We start from the raw sequence: 20,380 nt of genomic DNA on the forward strand, positions 1-20,380 counted from the left end.
TTTAGAAAATCTGGCACATTTAATTGAAAAAAAAAATGGTACTAATCCATATTAGTTCCAAAGTACTAATTCACTTTAAACCTTACTTTTTAGAAGTAACTTTGAAGATACTACCTAGAATTAGATGTTTCATTCATAAGGAAGCTCAGAATAGCGGGATATGTATCATTAATTTGCTTACAATTTAAAGAGACGTGCTAACATCATGCAATCAATGAAAATTAACATATGTTTTATTTCAGTGATAAAACAAATGTAAAAACCATTTAATCATAATTACTATTTGATGATGTTAGCATAATTATCATTTTAATTTTCGATTTTTCATGTCAAAATTCTGGCTTTGAGAATAGACAAATGCAATTAGTGAATATTATAGACCAAATACAATAAGCTAATGTATGTATAAAGGTGTCGGCGTCCTGGCATAGGGGTAGCGCATCTTCCCCATGATCTGGGCGTCCTGGGTTCGGGCATGGTTGTTCTTCATCTGTTCTATCTGAGATGTGTGAATGTGCCCACCTGTAAAAAGGGGTTGTGCAAGCGAATGTAATGCGTGAGTAGCTAAGACGTACTCTTGGCCCTAGTTGGCGTTACTAAAACAATAGACGCTCCCTTGGCTTAAAATCGCTGTCTTCATCAGCGAGCATGTCCATAGCAAGGGCCATTATAAACAACAACAATGTACAAAGGTGCGCAGGACCATTTGCCTTTCGTACATAAATCCTTGTATTTGACAATCACTCACACATTGTAAGAGCATTTGTTAATTGCCCATTGCTCAAAGACTCGAACCCTTACAAACTTTGTATAAAGTAATGGATTTGACATTTAGAATCCAATGGCACAAAATTATCTTGAAGCCCTTCTTCCAACTCTTGGGATTGGGATTCTTACAGCCCCTCACTAAAGTGTAAGAGTACAAACGAAAAGCTTGGTAGAAAATCATTTTAGCAACCCGTAGGTCCGCCGACCCTCGGTCAGAATTATTAAATTTTTAAAAGGATTATATAGGCATTGCCCTTACATAGACATTATTTAATTACATAAAAAGCAACAGATTCCTCAAGTGCATGGAGTTTTACAATGTCTCAATAGAGCAAATAGAAAGAATAAAATCAAACAATAGAAAAAGCTAAAAAAAAAAAAAAAAAAAAAAATCCAATCTAAACAATTTCCGTTGGTTTAGTATTATGATATATATTACTTAATTTTTTTGTGCCTATGCAAAAATTCATGACTTATAGTATAAAAGTGTAATAACTCACCTAATGAAATTTTATCTTCTGTTATTGCAAATATTTGTTAATCCTTGATCGATTGCTTAATTTTGTATTTTAATACTTACCAAAATTACAGAATGATTTTAGAACTCTAAATATTTACTACAATTGAGTATGTTAATAAATGACAATCAATGTATTAAAAGAAAATACAAGATATTAGTAAGAGAAATCTTAATATTTTGTAGGTTTGATGAAATAATCTAATTTAAAAATATTTTAAATTTCATTATAGCTTTCAAAACAAAAATGAATCTTCTACTCCACGCTGTAGCACTCCCGCGAATGTAGCAAAAGAGTCGCCTCCTCTTGACAGCATCATTAGCAAACCTCAAACAAACGATCGTTACTCTGAATCCGAGGATTCTGATTGTGGATTGGTCATCGATCTTGACAGAAAATCTGTCGAGGAACGAGGTAAGCGAATTCATTTTTTACCCAGATTTTATTTATTTTGCTGATGCTTACCTCATAATGGTTTTAAAAATGCTTTCATATACAAAATACACCCGCTGTAACGATTATAGTGTTTACAATTTCTCATATTTAGCTTTCCACAGTAAGAAAATGCTAGTAAGACACTTATGATTCATTGTGATAGATACGAAAAAGTGTTGTTTCTTCATTGTACTTGGACTGATAAGTAAAAATTAATCTCTTCTAAATATAAAGGTGAAGGCGTATACTGACACCCTTCACAGACCATTAAACATAGAGCTTCTAAATTTAGCACATATGTAATTTGAAGGATGTGAATGTGCATCTCTTAGCGATTTTTAAAAAAATTAATTAGAAATTTTTTTTAATTTCTCTACTATAACGTTAAAAAATGTTGCAGCACAACACTAATTTTGATGTCATTTAAAAAATTGCATTTTTAACGATACTGATTTAATTGCCTTACAGTTTTAAAAAAATATTTTTTTAAAAAAATTTTAAACAATGGATTTTATTGTTGCGATGAAACTCTAATCGTTTTTTTATGTCATCAAATATTTAATCGCTGGATTTATTTTTCATTGTTAAAAGAAAGGGAGGGGAATTCTGTAAGCTATTCATATCTGTATAAGCTCCACAGGTATGAATACAGAATTCATACCTGTGTAGCTTATGTGACAGACAAATAAGAATGTGGAATTATAATACTCCAAAGATAGAATTGTTAATGTTTCTTGTAGCACAATGAGCTACTTCTAATTTTTTCAAGGTATTGCAGTCCACCCAGTGACATAAGTCTGGTGAACTATATATAAAAAAAAGTCTACAATATTTATTAAAACTTAATAATAAATACAGAATTGTTTGATAATAGCAAGATACAAACATAATAATATTAGTCACAAATATAATAATGCCAAATGATGCGTTTAATATCAAACAATTCAATTAAAAAATAGATAATTTTCATCTAAAGTTAGGTCTTGTAGTTATAGTTAGTAGGAGACTTAGTCTACATACTGTCCACCAATCTGGAATATCTCAGTATTTAATTACTAACTGCTAGTCTTGCACTGGATGCTAAGTGGTTGTCTGTGAGATGGGAATGATATGTTGTCTTAATTATATTCATCATTGAAAATGCAGATTCACGTAGATAGGTATGTCAAAAAACGATGTTAAATTATATGGAATTTTTTTTTAAATTACGATACATTACTTCGTTTATTAGATTCCAGAAGTTATTCATAGGTTTTGAACTAGGTGCTTTTACAATTATGTCATTTCTAAGGAGAAAAACTTCATTTTCCTCAAGAGATAAAGAGAATCTATATAGTTTATATTTTTTGTTATTTCTTTCACATCAACATTGCCAAATGGGTAACACATGAATGTAACAATTGGTTTCTTTTAGTATATGCGTCTTAGTCTTAGTAAAGGCGATCACATAAAAATGTCTTGGTTGTCCACAAGTAAATCGCGATCGACTTAATGCCCATTCTTGGTATAAGTGATAGGCTGAAATGTATCGCTTTAATTGCATTTTTATGGTTTTTAAATGAATAAAACAATCATAAAAATATTGTTTTCTATGAAAGACATAATCCATTTTGCAGATTAGCACTAATATCTAGTAACTGAATAAAAATTTACCTTAGTAATTTGCCATTTTTTTTATATAGTTCCCTCTCCTACATTTCAAAATTCTGAGAAAAGTAACGATGCATTCAAACCAGAAGGACCATCAGCAGAAAGTCTTTTGAAAGAGCCTTCCTTGTCTGCAGAAGCAGCACTAGAGGCCAGCAAAAAAGCGACTGAAGATGCATGCCTTCTCTTGCACTTAAGCAGGAGTGCAGTTCCTCCAATACCAGATAGTATCAAAATGATCCCACCAATTATCAGTAGCTTGCCAGCCTTGGCCATAGATACTGTCGAAAATCCATTGCCAGAAGTCAAAGAACAGAATAATAATAAAGAAGCAAAGGAGACTGACAGAGACGAATCTATCCTGAGAACCTTATTGCTGGAAACTGGAGATGTACCATCTACATCCTCGCATGTAAGTATTCATTTGGGATTGTAATATTAGTAAATTGTGAATTTTACCCTTATATTGTTATTGGGAATTTCAACATTACATATACAGTACACTCCCGATTATCCGCAGAATTGGGTGGCGCGGATAACAAAAATCGCGGATAATCCGAAAAAAGCTAAAAACGGGTATAGCAAAAGAGAAAACAGTCATTCCAACTTTGAAAAATGGTTTTATGTACAATAAAACGTAAAATAAACAGCAGTAAATGCTTCACTAACGCTTAATATTTTAGTATATCACTCAAAACTAGCCTAAAATGCATTTTGTTAATGAAAACAGAAAAGTGCTTTGTACTTACGAGAGGCGTCAAGGATACACAGAAAAACTAATACATATGTACTGTTTTAATACTGTAATGTATTATGTCATTACAAAAGCATAACTGTAAAACTACACCTTTTTGATGAAATCAGTCATTTGTATTTGCTTTTTGCTTTGGAAGCATTTTCTCTTTGCTTGGAAACAAACAAACAAACAAAAAAAAACTTAGTTCGGCAGGCGCGGATAATCGGGAGTGTACTGTACTAGTTATTTGATAAATTATGTTCATAACTGTAATACACACACAATTTATATTTATACAATGGAGTGAAGTGATAGGCCCTTGAACAAAATAGCTTGCCTCTGTCACAAAAAAAATATTAATAAAATTGTTAAAAAAGTAATTTTTATGATAAAATATAAGGAGTAAATAAATTAAATGCTGTATGGTTCATTAATGTTTCTTAAACCAACAAAAAAATCTGAAAGAATTTTTTTTAAATCTCTCAATTATTTTGTATGTAATTGATACCAATATATTGATTGATTACATTTCTTATGTACATAATATTATTAGAAAACTCCGATTTTTTAAAGTTTTAAGGTTTTATTTTTGTATTTCCCACTCTCCCTATGTAATTTGAATAATCTACTTGCCAAATGCAATTTTTTAAAAAAAAATACTACTTTTGGTTTTAAAAAATTATCGTTTCTGATACTGAATGCGGTTCATATATAAAATAATTTTAATTTGTTTATTGCTGTTTATTTAAACATTCTTTGAGTTTCATTTCTTTAAAGAAATCTATGTGAAAACTGTCAAAATAAGGGAAGTACATGGGAATAACTAGTAAAAATTTGGTATCGTAGATTTGCTCCTATTTTTCCAGTCTTGTGCTCCTAAATTTTTTTATGTGGGGTTGGCAGCTCTGATCTTCTAGTGCTAGTTAATATATATATGCAAAAAAAAAAGGGGGGGAAGGGCTTACATAATTGAAGCTTATCAGATATTCAATACGTTAAAATGGTATTTTTTTCAGTGAATTAAATTATATTTTACATTGTTAATTAGTTAATTATTTAGTTAAAAGTGCAAAGAAATTTTTCAAATAAACTTAAGAAGATATTCTGCAATAATTAAAGATAATAAAATAAAGCAACATCGTTCTGAAGATATTAGAAACATCCGAAAAATATCAGGGAAATTTCTTAAAAGACCTGGAAATGTCAAGGAAATTCAAAAAGCAGAAATGTTGGCCACCCCGTTAAAAAATTTTTTTGTTGTTGATTAAGCAATACATTTTTGTACTTTATGTTGTTAATTTACTTTTTTTACAAATAAAAGGGAAAAAAGGGTAATTTTTAAATATTTTTAAACATTTGTTTATTATATATAACCTATTTATTTATAATTGTATTTTTAACAGTATTTTGTGATCAACAATCATGGATAATCAAAAGTTTTGTATATGTATATTTGTAGAAGAATATAACAAAACTAAATAATGATAATAATTTTAGGAAATTGCATCACAGTCCCAGGCAGGCCCATCTGTAATTTCCAGCGATTCCAAAGCAACATTCAATGAAGATGTTATGAAATATCTCATGTACCAAGAAAATTTCGATGACGTTGATCCTAACAATCCTATTTTTGAATTTGATGATAAGAAAATACCTTTAGGTACTTCAATCCATATAATTTTATACCTAAAATATTTTATTAACATTGAAAAATGAATCATTTATTTATCAAGCTGAATTAATAAGTGCATTGTATGCAATTGAACTTTTACAGCAATCAAATAATTAATTGTTTTTGCCTAGTGATTTTTTAAACAAAAATCTTTATATTATTATAACTATTTTTCAGTTGTTTTTTTTCCCCCATTTCCAAAATAGTTTCACTGTAGTCTAGTTATATATATAAAAATGATTCGTATATGTATGAAATTAAGTGTAAAATATTATCTTTATTCAGAGGAATTAGAAAAAAACATAAATGAAAGTCTCCTTTCTGAAGCTGAGGAGTGGGGTAATGACCCGACATTAACTGTGAAAGAAAAAGTAAAGAGACTGAAACATGAAGTTGCTTGTCTCCATTTCTTGGCAGAACAAAAAGATAAAGAGCGCCTTGCCATTTTGTGTTTTAAGAGGTATGAAAGTATGAATATGTTTCATTGAAGAACAGGTGAAATATCATTAAAATTTGTTGGAAAAAAACAATTAAAAAATCAAATTAATGATTTATTATAGTTTACTGCTAATAATTATTCAATCACCGAAGTAATTGCTGATGTAATCACCAAAGTAATTGCTAATACTTGAAATGGAAACTATTATTGGAAATTTATAATTTATCTAATTCTATTCCTTTCTTACTATTTTAAAGATTTTTTCTAAATATGTAATTTTGTTAATTGGCAAAAAGCTTAAGAACTTCTATTTAAAAAATTGCAAAAGCTCTATAAAATTATTTGGATTAATTAAGTTACAAATACAAATTTAATTCACAAATTTACCTGTTTTGTTAAATTATATTCTTTAAAAAGATGATAAGAATAATTTATACAACTGCCTAAAAGCAGTATTTAACTAATTGAATTATTTGAAATTATTGGCAAATCATCAAGATTCTTCATTTCATTGAAATTATGAAACTTTAATACTATTATTTTTAATTGCATATAAACTTACCATAGATATAAAGAAGAAATACTGAAAAGACTCAAGATAGTGGATCATATTCGAGATTGGGTCAATGTGAAGAACAAGCCCCCACCTGAAGAAAGAAAGCCTAGAAAACCCCATCAGCCTGTGGCTACAACATCCACTGCTCATAATGCGATTTCTGCTGAAGGTATTAAAAAATAAGCACAATTTTCTGACATGCATTTAGGCCAAGTTATTGGATCATGACTATAATGGAAAGTCGAGTGTATATGTGATTTTTAAATCGTTGGCATTCACTTCCAATTAATGAAATACTCTAAAGGGTATAAAGAACTGTCTTTCATGTGTTTTAAATCAGTAAATGTGTAGCTGAAAAAATTACAATACCTGAATTTTTTTCTTGCATTTGGAAAAGCATATGTGTATTTTAAATATCATATTGGGTCATTATTATAATGAATTCTCTGTATACTGCATCAAATATGGAATAATAAAACAAAAAAAAGTATGCTTATGAATAACTATAAATATTAGATGTACTATAATGAATAAACTTTTACAGAAAATAATTTTGATATGATAAATACTGGGATGCACAAATATTAATAACTCTAATATTTTTAAAACACTATAAACTTTATGATAAACCTCAAATATAAAAAAATTCTTGAATTGAACACTTTGTCTCAAAAATAGCTAACTGTTTTAGAATTAATTTTAGATTGTTTGTGGAAATTTAGATCATTAAAAAAAATATTGATACAAATGCAATGAGTTTTAGTAAATAATAAAATTCAGATGACAATGAAAAATTATAATTCCTAAAATTGCATATGATGAATTAATTTTAAAAATTTACATTTTGTTTTCAACTGAAAAGTGATTGCTTTAAACTGTATAAGTAAGGAATTTATGTAAATTTCATTGTATTGAATCTTTCAAAAGGATGATCAAAATGCACTTATAAGTCTTCTAATCTTTTTAAATGGAAAAGTTACATTTTTTTCAAAGAAAAATTAATGTTTGAATAGAGTAAAACAGTTTGGAGAGGGGTGTTGATTTTCTGGGTTCAGCTTCAACCTCCTAAGTGTTGTATTAAATTATTGTATTTTAAAACCAAAAGTAATTCATTCATAGATGTGATAATTCAATAAGAAATTTTCAAGGAGTTCTTCTTAGTTCAATTAGAACAATAGCACATTTTCAAATCAAATAAGTCGTTCAATTAGATATAGTAAACAACAAACAAACATTAAAAAAAGATTAAGGAAAAGTTTTGAATATAATTTCTTAAATATATTTTAAGTTATTAACTTACAGTAAATTTTGCACTGACCTTCTTTAAAGTTACAATGCATCATCAGATTACAATCCTGAAAAATGATAAGGGCAATATATTTGAGAACATAGGGGAAAAAAACAACAACATAAATTAAATAAATTATTTGGTGTCTCACAGATATCTCTTAAGTTGTATAAGCGTTCAGTTATGAAATATTTTACTCCTTTATGAAATGAGTAAATGCTTTTTTCATGCTTTTAAAGTTATCCTCGAAATTAGTTTTCAAAATACTTTGTTTTTTCATACTCAGACCTAAAACGAATATTTAATATATATTTTTTATTTTAATGATTTCAATGCAAAATACTTTGTTTTTTCATACTCAAACCTAAAACGAATATTTAATATATATTTTTATTTTAATGATTTCAATGCAAAATTCATTTACTTAATATCAAACATCAATATTTTTTAAAACTATGCTCACTTGTTTATAGCAAAAAAAAAAAAAAAAAAAAAAAAAAAAATGTTATGATTATAAAATTTTTTTTTCCTAGCTGAGATTCATCCAAGATTGTCACCTAATCATCAAGTCATCCAGTTAGCATATCATGCAACTGTTAAAACAGATGTGCCAGCGGCAACTGTTACCAGTGGTGAAAGCCTGACATCTCATTGTGGTGAGAAACTACCAACTGTAGCAACAATGATAGCTAATGCAACTGATAATTATGGTGTGGATATGAGAACAGTTTCTCGAAACAGCAGTACAACTAAAACTATAGTTAAAGAAGTAGTGTCATCCAGAGAGTCCATCTATAGTCCTGCCGCTTGTGGGTAAGATATTACCTAACAGAAAATTTATTTACTTTTTTACTGCTGAACATTTTTATTCAAAATATCTCAAGTGAGTTACATTATTGACCCATAATTGGTGACATAAATTTCCTCATGCGATCAGAGTCAGAATGACACCAATGTTATTTTTGTCTTTCGCAAACAGCATTAGAATTTATTTTAGAAACGATATATTCTGGAAATCATGTAGTTGCCAAAAATATAAATATTAAAAATGTTAAATGTTATAATATTAAATGTTGGACAGATGTAAGAAAAACTTAAACAATCTTTTAATGATTATTTACATTTGGATATTGCAGAATTACACTAATGTCAATAACTGTTAGAATTAAACAAACAAAAATGAAGAATACAATATTTTAAAATATTTCTTTATCCTTTATGCATTATTCAAATTAAAAGCAGTTTCAGAGACATAGTCAATGGCTCCATAAATCACAACAAAAACTTGATAAAGAATAACTCTGTTATACACACACTTTTGCCAACATACTGCTTAAAGAGCAATTTGAAGGTATTGAGAAGATGATTGTATTCAAAGACAAAATACCACATAATAATCAGACCTAATGAATAACGCAAAGTCATTTTGACTTCCATCTCCAGTTATGGGTTTAAAAAAAAAAAAGATACATTAATTATTGAAATGAGATGCAGTAGGCTAGCACATTAACCATATTAATTGAAAACTCCTGTAAAATATTTATCATAATTAATGTTTCTATTGTGATTTCTAAGAAAACATAGTAATTTAAAAATAATAAAATAGTGACAAATTACCTACATTGATGAATTATATGAGACTCTAATCTGACATTTGCAACTCTAAAGATTCGATTAAATCATCCATCTGACCTAGATTAGGAAAATAGAATGCACTTTAACTCTTCCATTAATTAAATCTTTGATAAAATGTACTTTTTTTTATCTAATACTTTTCAGCAAATAGGTCATTTAAAAATTAAATGAAATTATTTTCATTCAATATTAAGTTTGTGGAAACTTTTAGCTTCTAGATCATATTCTTCCACTAGTTAAAACAATTTTGAAGATGATATTTAGTTGTCTTTCTAAAGCATTTTATGTTGTCAAAAATCACTTAGCAGTTTTTTTATTTTTAATTATATGATTTTTTCGACCAATTCCATTGAGTAAAAAAAAAGTGGGGTATAGTGATTCCTAAACAATAAAAGATAATTTCAGCATGAGTATGTTTATGCAGATGATTATTTATAATTAGTTTCTCTAAGTGAAATAGTTTTAGATTTGGAATAACATGGTATTTTAATTTAATATTATTATAAGAAATATATTATACATTTTTACTTTTGTAACCCTTTGAACATATTTGTAAATCCTTTTTCTATCTGAATTTCTTATAAATTTTCAGAAATATTGAATATTATATTGAATTTAAAAGACATGAAAACTTTTAGGAAAATATAGGCGAGTGTAAAAATAAGTTTTAAATACAATTTGATAATTAAACATGCCTGTGAGAATCAGTTAATACTAACACTCTCTGTATAGGATAGACAAATTTACAGGTGTTAATTAACCCTTTGCACTCGGATGGTGACTCAAAATGATGCACCATTCAAGATGGTGCATCATTTTGATATTTTGTTTATTTTTAAATTTTAATTGTTAAAAATACCTACAAAATTGTAAGAAGATGTGGAAAATAATTCGGGAAAATATAAATTAAAACAATTATATATATTTTTGTTTTTCAGTGCAATGAACAAGTGAATAAATGAAGTAAATAAATCTGCATCAAATTACTTTTCCGAGTGCAAAGGGTTAATATACTTTAATCCAAAAATGAATATAGTATTTAATTATGAAAATTAAAACAGCAGATTTTTTAAAAAAGCATTTAATATGTGAAATTACTTTGCTTAGTATGGAATATAGATAGATGCAAGATGGAATATACAAGCAAAATAGATGCACCTAATAAAGATTTTTAAAAATCTTCTTCTTATTCATTAGGTTAATAGATCAACAAATAATCGATTGTAGAGAAATAGTTTAAGTACTTTTCTGCTTGTACAATAGTAGCCAAAATAGTACACTTTATTTAACAATCTCGCATTTCAAAACATTTCCCTCCCCCATCTTAGAAGTAATGTGGTATCTATATACTACAGTAATATAATGCACTACTAATGACTACTTCATTAACTAAAGTGACACTTTGGTTCAAAATGTAGTACACTTTATTTAACAATCTTAAATTTCAAAACATTTTTTCCCCTATCTTAGAAGTAATGCGGTATCTATATACTATTGTAATATAATGCACTACTAATGACTACTTCATTAACTAAAGTGACACTTTTGTTCAAATTGTATTATTAATAACCACTGCTGTTAAGTAATAAAAAAAAATGTACAACATTTGGTGACTTGGTGTGTTTTTTGTACAGATCTCCCATGACACAAGAACAACGAATTGGAGAATCTGTTCAAATCTTTCAAAAGACCATGTCAACTACGAGGGAATCTACCTTCAGTCCTTCACATTCAAGATCTCCTTCACTGCCTGAGTTGTCACCAGGTGCCAAGTCCACACATCACATCACAAAACGTGTGTTTAGTTGCAGCTCCAGTTCTAGTCAGTCTCCGCCATCCCTACAGCCTGAACTCAGGCCAACTGTTGGGAGTTCTCTCACTTCAGCATCATCCAGTTTTCAACCACATTATCCTCTGTCACTGGTGGTCACTGCTGCTGGTAAGATCTTTAAAATATTTGGTTTTAATTAGAATTTATGTCAGTGTTCAGTTTTTTTAAGTAATGTTAGTTTTTCTTGAAATTTAAAGTACTTTAAAAATCATAATTTGTTAAGTTTTGAAATATTTACTTCTAAAATATTGCAGTTAAGGAATAGAGATTCAGCCTATTTTGTTAGGCTATTGTAAACATCAATTCAAGTCTTATGATTGCAAATTCTATTAACTCCTTAACTCTAGGACTGCTAAGTGTCCTAAGAGCATTGGCCAGCAGAACTGTTGCTAAGAATTGAACTGATGGCTTGTCTGGAAATATATATGCACCCATAAGCCACACCAATGATTTTTGCTGGACACAAATAGCAGTCAAAAGGCTAATCTAATTTAATATTTGATAAATATTATTCATTTTTAAAAGTCCTATAAGTAATTTGCACAACTGTTTAAATTCACAACTGAACAATTATATATTCTTAATTAAGAGTGAAGTATTTTCTTCTAAGTGCATTTTTTATATTCGTGTCACTAAGTAGAAAAAAAAATTATTTGCAAAATTTAATTTTTTTTTGATTAATATATTTATATAATGTTAATTAGCATAATTATATATTTTGAGCTCTTGGACTAAAAGACCAAACTGGCACTTTTATTATTAATCTATAATTTTTGTTAAAAATATGAGTAAGTGATATAAATGATAGATAATAATGAAATCATGCTACAAAATCTAGTTGAGTACTTTTCCTTATCCTACAAATTAAAAAAAAAGCATATAAAATGAAACAAAGTTTTCATATTTATTCCTAAATAAGATTTTATTGCTATTTTGAAAACAAAATCGTAATAATTTTGAAATGCATTAAAGTTTAAAAATATTTTACTCAACTGAAAAGCGTTTAATTATATAAACAATCAACATTGAAATTTATTTTCTGTAAGGGCACTTCCTTGCTACTACAATTTTAAACAATTTTGACTCATTTTTGTTATGTGCTGCATATCAACTAAATGTTTAGAGCCCCCCCCCCCTCCTCTTTCTGAATAAACAATGAAATTCTTGTTTTGTAGATACCAAAACAGAATCGTCCAAAACTATGCAGATTTCTTCATCATCTGGTAAGTCACATACAGAAGCGCCAAAGAACAGTCCTAGATCTAGTCCAAAGCGTGCTTCCAGTAGCTCTTATTCAGTGTGGAGCAGAGTGCATACTGGAAGAAGCTCCTCAGCTGCCATTGACCTCCATACAGACCGAATTCAGGAGACCTCAACAAAGCGAACCACAACAGCAAGCCATTCATTGATGGTGGCTCCACCACCAACCACTATCCTTCAGTCAACTTTGAAACATCCCATTCATCAACGTCCTCGATCAGAGGCTTCACTTGAGAAACCCTTGAAAAACACTGAGGAAAAAATATTCCACCCTAAAACTGAGGAGGTAAATCATGTATTTATTATAATTGCTATTCTAATATTTTATGCATTTTACCTTTTAATATAATTTATAATATAAAAACACAGCATTACAATTATACTTAATATAGCATTTAAATATCAATGCAATTCTGATAAAACTCATATGTTTATCATGTTTTTTGTTTGAGACATCGTATTTAACAATAATACTTAGTTGTTTAAATTAAAAAATATATAATTATTTTCCTTTTATAAGCACATATGTGTATTAAAATATTTTTTTAAATTTAGCAATTATATCTTTCACTAATATAACTTATTATATCGACTAACATTATCTAACTTTTACTTTCTTCTTTCCACTTGCTCTTTCTGTATAATAAAGGCTGCTGTATTTGTGCTTGTGGATAACTAACTATGTTGCATTCATAATCAATTTACGCATGCATTCATATCGCTATTATTTTATTCTCTATATGCCAAAATTCATTTTCATATTCCGCATATTATTTAGGCAGTTAAAATAAAAAGCTTTATCGACAGATAAATTGTTTTCGCTATTAAATTATTTTTTGTAAATGACTAATGACAAATTCTTTAAAAGCATATATATGGATCACATATATTAAAAATTAGCTTTTCAACTTTTAATGCATCCTGTTATAAATTAATATACTATTTCCAAAAATAAAATTTTCGTTAATAAATAATCAACATATATTCTTTCGAACTTGAGAACATTAACTTATTTTCACAAAAACACCAAGTTACTGCTTGTTAAGTAACAAATCTATTTAACAATAAATTTAAATCTCTTACTTCTCCTCTTCTTAAGGAACCAAGACCCTTATGTTATTCAACAATTGCAACATGCTGTAATTCCATGCTATATGGGGGTCACAACGGTGGTTCCTCAACTCCGAGGTGCATGGGTTGTGGAATCTCGGATGCTAAGTTTCTGTGCTCTGGCTGCCGCCAACACTGGTATTGCGGTGCTAAATGCCAGGTCAGTCTCTTAAACTTTTAATGATTTAGATCTATCATTCTTTTTCTCACTTAACAGGCCATTATAATCAAATAATCGTAAAGATACATTTTTTTAGTTATTAAAATAATTCTTTAGGTGATTAAATATTAAAATATAGCTCATTATTTGAGATATATGTGATAAATAAAAACTATTAACCCCTTAATGCCATAATATCAATGCCCAAGTTTTTTTCTCACATCAAATTATGACAATTTTAACTCTTTGCACTCAGAAATGTAATTTGATGATGCATAATTATTCAACTAATATAGACTTGTTTATTGCTCCGAACAATTATATATAAAGTTGAATTCTCCCATTTAATTCATGTGCATCTTCTTCCTACTCTGCAGCTATTTTTAACAATCAGAATTAATTAATTAAATAAATAAAACATCAAAATGGTGCACTGACTTGAATGGTGAATGAGAGTCACCATCTGAATGCAAAGGGTTAAACTTATGAGCAAAAATTATGTACTCTTTAGATTCTAAATTGGTTTAATATGATGGTGTATTCCCGAAACTGAAGTGAGGTAATCTAATCAGATAGTAAAGAAAACAACATTAAATAAAGAGATAATGTTAGTCAAAGAAGAGCATAAAGGCTCTCAAATTAATTGTAAAAATTATACTTAATATTATGGAGTATATTATTTTGATCTACAGTGTACATAAATTAGTTTATTAAAAATTCTGTAAATTTCCAAAAAAATAATTGGAAATTCCTTAGCTTAATTTATCATTTCATGGATTGTCCTTAAAAAGGATTTTTGTCATTGCTATCAACATAAAATACATATAAATATAATCAAAAATATTTTTGTCATTAACAGACACCAGATATTTAACTTTTGATACGATCATATTTAGAAAAGATTCAATGTTAATAAAAAACTTCTATTAAATATGGTCAAATCCTACAATGAAAGCGATCATTAAAAAAGATTTAAATGAATATATTTTTTAGAGTAGCACTGAATTTTCAAATGAATTTTACTTTTCTAATCTTGCTTAGTTTCTCCTCCTTACTCAGACATCTTTCCTGGGAGGTTTCGGGTCTTTTTTCACGCACTGTACATTTTAGCATGCAAGACTGTACTTTTATTATCTTTAGAATCCAAAAATGTTGTTTTTCAGTTCTTTTGTGTATGGAATGTATGAAAATCTTGTCTGTTAAACTATCTGATTTTATTTCTTTAATAATGAAGGAAATGTTTTACATAAGAAATCATGATCTTAAGAATTTTGAAATGGATATGCATTATATTTATTTTGAAAAGGGAGTTAATGTACTAATTAATTAGAGATTAATAAAATATTAGAATTCTGTTGGAAGTAAAATATAAATATGTTAATTTCATAAAAATAATTTTTTAGTGCTTAGAATTTTTTAAAACTGATTTTGACTAGGTTTGGTATTGATTTGAATTATAAAAACAACTATTCTTCATCAGCTCTGTATTTTTAAGATTTAGAATAACTAAATTAAAATAGAACATACTTTTTCTCAAACAGATAATTGTCTTTAAAAAAAAAATTGAAAAATATCAGTATTTGTTTTATTGCAGAAAATCTTATATTGAATAAAAAACAGTATGCCATAGTTTTAGTTATTTTGAATGTATTAATGGATAATTTATATGTACTTAAAACTATTTAATTATTGAAATTTGATAAAAAAAAATTATTTAATTATTGAAATTTGCCTCTCTGGTCAACAAGAGGATCTCATGAGATATTTTTGGATCTTGTGCTTATGAATGTAGCAGAACACAACAATAGTGGATAAAAAAAATGATCTAAAGATGGGGGGAGGACATGATTGCTAAAGAAATAAACGTCATTCATAAACTTTCTATTTAGATGATATAGAATCATTTTCCCTCTGCTGCATATGAAACTAGGGTTATTCCAACAGATTTTTCTGGAAATTCTTAATCAAAATATCTCTTTCCTTGCATGCATAAGGGAAAAAAATAAAAAAAAAAAGCTTGGAATAAATGGGGGAGGAGATCTTGAAACAATTTTTATACGATTCTAAATTTTCCTTTCATAAATGAGGCAGAATAAAAAGCAAGATTTGAATTTGCCCTTGCTGTCAAAAATGTTCTAGGATAATCACAAAACTGAAAATACAGATTTAAGTTAATGCTGGACTAAAAAATTTCTGAAATCTTTATTGTAGTATTAACATATGTATGATTTTCACATACATTTAATAAGTATTTCCAAAAATTTATGGCAATATGAGTGATGATTATAAATGAATGAATACAAGCGATTTTACTAGAACACAAGATCAATACTAGAGAAAATGGGATATTCATTTCATGACAAATTACTATTGGAATCTGCAAATAGATTCTCATTCTAGAGTGAACTTCTACTCAAACAAGAAGCTTTTAGAGTGGAGCAAAATAATTGATTGTTTCTTTTGTTCTTTATTTTATTTTTTTCATTTCCATTTTTAATTAAGTTATTGTAAATTTATAAAAATGCTGTTATCTGTTTCTCAAATTAAAAAGTTTTACATAGTTTACGAATTAAAATAGAATATAAGCATCCAATTTAAAACTGAGTTTACTAATTTAATATGTTAACTATCATCATATCTTACAAACTAGAGCTGATGGGGAAATTAAAAACTGTATTTCTTTTCAGCACATGAAATACCTATAACATATCCTTGGCACTGGAATGTGATTTATTTATTTTATTATAATGTCCATTTATTTCATTTATATTTTGTTGGAGAATATGATTAAAATGCTTCAAGATATAAAAATAATATACATTGCAAATTTAAATAAATGAATTAATTTTCTTAAACTCTTTATTTTGCAGACCATAAGATGGCCAGAACATTCCAGAGTCTGTTTTGGACGACAGTACAATTCATGTCCAAGTCCCAGCTATCCATAACTGAGCTGGAACAAGAATTTACTGAATCATTGTCTTTTTTTTTTTTTTAAATCTTCTAAACATGGGATGACTGAAGAAGGTTCCCCCTCCGATTCTGTTTTAGTAGTGAATTCTAGTGGTGACCACCAGCACAAATAAATATGTTGTCTGTGTCGTAGTTTACCTAAATTAAATCTCTTATGTTTCAGCTTTGAACTTAAACACTAAGTCATATGGTAGTCTTGAATTAAATTAGAAAAACAGTGTTGTTATGTTTCTGCAGTTTATTTCCAATATTATAGGCATCAACACTACACTTGAAAGAACTAGACTTTCTTATATTTGTTTCGTAACTAAGCCTATAATGAAATGTCACCCCATATTTAGCAATTTATTTGGCAAATGAACTATGTCCAAATATTTATTGATGTGTGCTGGATGGTAAATCACACACAACAAGACTGTGAATACAAGATGGAAAACTATTTAAAAAGAGTGTTTTGGAATTATTTAGAACAGAGAAGTGATGTTTAATGTGCATCAATATCCCTACTTGAATACACAAACACATGAATATTTTTGGTTTTGGAATTGAAAGTGCATTCTCGGATTCTACTTTTAAAATGTTTTTTATTGTGCCATCCCAATGTGTGAACTTTTATGTTGCCATTAGCAGTTATCAAAGAAGGAAGGTATTAAGTGCAATATAGAAATTGTTCTAAATTTTATGCTAGTAGTTGTTTTGATTTTGTATATAAGATGTAAACTCTAAATATTGCTGGGGAAGAAAAGAAAAGAAACAAACTGTATGTACTTTTAGCAAAAGAATCTTAGTCTGTTTTTATTCTTGATTGGTATGTACAAGTCTTTCAATTTTAAAGCATCTTTTAAATTAGAATTGCATTTTATATATTATTATAACAAAAATATTGTGAATCTCTACATATTCAAATTAACTCAATATACTTATGTTATATTTTATTATTCCTGCTGTAGCTTAACATTTTCTATAGGAAATGCAGAAACAAATTTCTAAAAAAAATTATACATTACATCAATTCATATGATCATAGTCTCCATTTTCATTTTACCATTAAACATTATGAATTAAAAGTAACAAAAACTTAATGCATCTATTCATTGGTTTCATTACCCAAATTTATTTTTTTTATTTATGCATTCCTGTATATCATAATGATAATTTATAATCATTTTAGCATTTTTTTTTAGTTCCATACAAATCATGCTTGCTGAGAGTATTAAAAGAAAGAAAAAAAAATCGAGCTTTTTTTTTTTATTGATACACTAATAATGTGGTCCAAAGAATGAAATTTTGCGCTCTTTAAAGTGATGAAAAAGCATAGAATCAATACCCTTTTTTTAGCTCATTATTGTGTATATATATATTACCTAATAGCCATGATTATTGTTTGACGCACTGTGTGTTCCACTGTTTTTGGCACTTGTGAGCTTTGTTACATAAACAAACTCTCCTTTCTTTTGAGGCGAGTTGGTTTTCGCTACTTCATCCTCACTCTTTTAGAATCAATAAAGTAGAATTTGATGTTTTAAAATATTTGTTGGTGGTAAGTTTTATGAAAATTTGTTGCATTATTAATGTCTTGTAGAATGTTTTCGAAGATATCAATGATAATAAAATGTTACATAACTATTATAAACATGGAAATGAAGCATGTACAAATAATTCTTAAAAATATACTTGTATGTGTTTGGCATCGTTTATGTTTGTAGATATTTAGATTAAAGTGAATGAAGGATCACTGTATATTTTCATCCTTCAGGATAAGAAATACTAATCAAGATATGTTGGAACTTGTATCATAACTATTCTGAAGTTTAAGTTCTGACAATATTACGTGACATTTGATGAACAGCACTAAATAAAATGTTCATTAGTTTATAAATTAACTTAAAATTTCATTTATTCAAGTCATTGTCATTCTTAAATAGACAATTAAAAAATTATGTTGGAACTAAATATTTTTTAACAAAATTGTTCTTATTTTATTTTTAGTTTAAGAAATTGTTTTAAATTTTATATCTAATTTTAGTATATTAAAAAATTAATAGATTATATACTATCTATGCATGTTAAATATTTAAATTATTGCCATAAAAAGTTTTATCAGAAAAAGGCATGAAAGGAAAAGAAAACAACATCTGTAATAGAAGCTGTTGTAATAATTTGTATTTAAAAACTAATAAAATGATCATTAAGTAGAATATATGGTAATTAATTTAAAAGTCCCTAAATAATTCTGAACATTTGGGCACATTTATCACATATTTGAGTTACTCCATTATAAATGAGTACTTATAAGAGTGAGGTAAAGTAGGAGCATGAAATTTTTTTCTACCTTTATAGGAAATGAATGAAACCCAAACAATATCTTGATTAATATTTGATTTGTTCTCTCGTAGCTCATGATATACTTGTTTAGATTTGTGTCATTATTATATTGGGGAAAAATGAAGATATGCTTTTGTGTGCCCTTTACAGATGTTATCCTTCATGTATAAGCTGTATTTGTTTCATATGTATATTTGTGTTTGCTTCTTGTGCAATATATTGGCATCATAAATGTAAAGAAAATAAAAGTCTACTGTTATTCACTTAAAACTCTTGTCTTATTCAAAAATATTTCTGAAAAAAAAACAAAAAAACATAAGTTTTAAAATATAGTAATAAATATTCAATACCATGTTACCTTGTTAGAATAATATACTAATTTGTTTAAATTCTTTTTAAAAATGATGTATTGACAGAGCTGTTTTATTAATATTCTGAAATAAACCATACCTGGTAACTGTTGAATTTCAACATGCATTATTAAAATACACTGATTGATCAGAATTTAAATTCTTTTCTGCATTTGCCAAATAATTCATAAATTTATATATACAGTATACTCCCAAGTATCCTGCCTAATGTAGCGAAAAGGCAGGCTGGAGTTCAATGTCTTCTGGTATTAGTGGGTAAAGAAATAAGTTTTTACACCAAAACTCCCTGTTATAGTACATATTTTCTCATTTTTATTGAGTACTAAACCTCCACTTATCTCGAGCCATGTAGAATGTTAATGCGGCCATGGGATGGTGAATCATAGAAGCAATTGCCAGTAATGAATAGAATGTTGAGTTAAAATAGAAGATTCTGTACAGGCAATTTGTTTTCCAAAGCTTTTTTCTGCAAAATTGGGCTCAATTACAGGTACACTTTTTTCCTCTTCAAAGCTTAAGCACAAAGATAAAGCTTCCTCAACTTCTATATGCTTACCATTCAGTGTGTTTTTTCTTATTTTTATTCTACTTCTATTAGTTTTTGCCACACACCACTTTCAAATTTCTGTTCAATTTTTTTCCCTATTCCCAACTCC

At 27.9% G+C, this 20,380-nt stretch overlaps 1 protein-coding gene across 5 annotated transcripts in view; it reads left to right on the top strand.

Annotated features, from left to right (window-relative positions):
• The window catches only part of LOC129965404 (uncharacterized), a 101,136-nt gene extending 81,519 nt beyond the window's left edge, over positions 1–19,617 (top strand). For 4 of the 5 annotated variants that reach the window (XM_056079253.1, XM_056079252.1, XM_056079255.1 and 1 more), the window contains 10 exons: positions 1,519–1,700; positions 3,404–3,780; positions 5,602–5,764; positions 6,062–6,236; positions 6,783–6,940; positions 8,593–8,872; positions 11,329–11,633; positions 12,701–13,071; positions 13,885–14,055; positions 16,926–19,617. In XM_056079253.1, the coding sequence (XP_055935228.1) occupies positions 1,519–1,700; positions 3,404–3,780; positions 5,602–5,764; positions 6,062–6,236; positions 6,783–6,940; positions 8,593–8,872; positions 11,329–11,633; positions 12,701–13,071; positions 13,885–14,055; positions 16,926–17,003 (2,260 nt within the window). In that variant the 3' untranslated portion in view covers positions 17,004–19,617. The remainder of the gene's footprint in view (positions 1–1,518; positions 1,701–3,403; positions 3,781–5,601; positions 5,765–6,061; positions 6,237–6,782; positions 6,941–8,592; positions 8,873–11,328; positions 11,634–12,700; positions 13,072–13,884; positions 14,056–16,925) is intronic. The other variant, XM_056079254.1, reaches the window with a different exon arrangement.
• The last annotated feature ends 763 nt before the right edge of the window (positions 19,618–20,380 follow it).

This window comes from Argiope bruennichi, chromosome 4 (genome assembly GCF_947563725.1).
Source record: "Argiope bruennichi chromosome 4, qqArgBrue1.1, whole genome shotgun sequence".
NCBI classification, from domain to species: domain Eukaryota; kingdom Metazoa; phylum Arthropoda; class Arachnida; order Araneae; family Araneidae; genus Argiope; species Argiope bruennichi.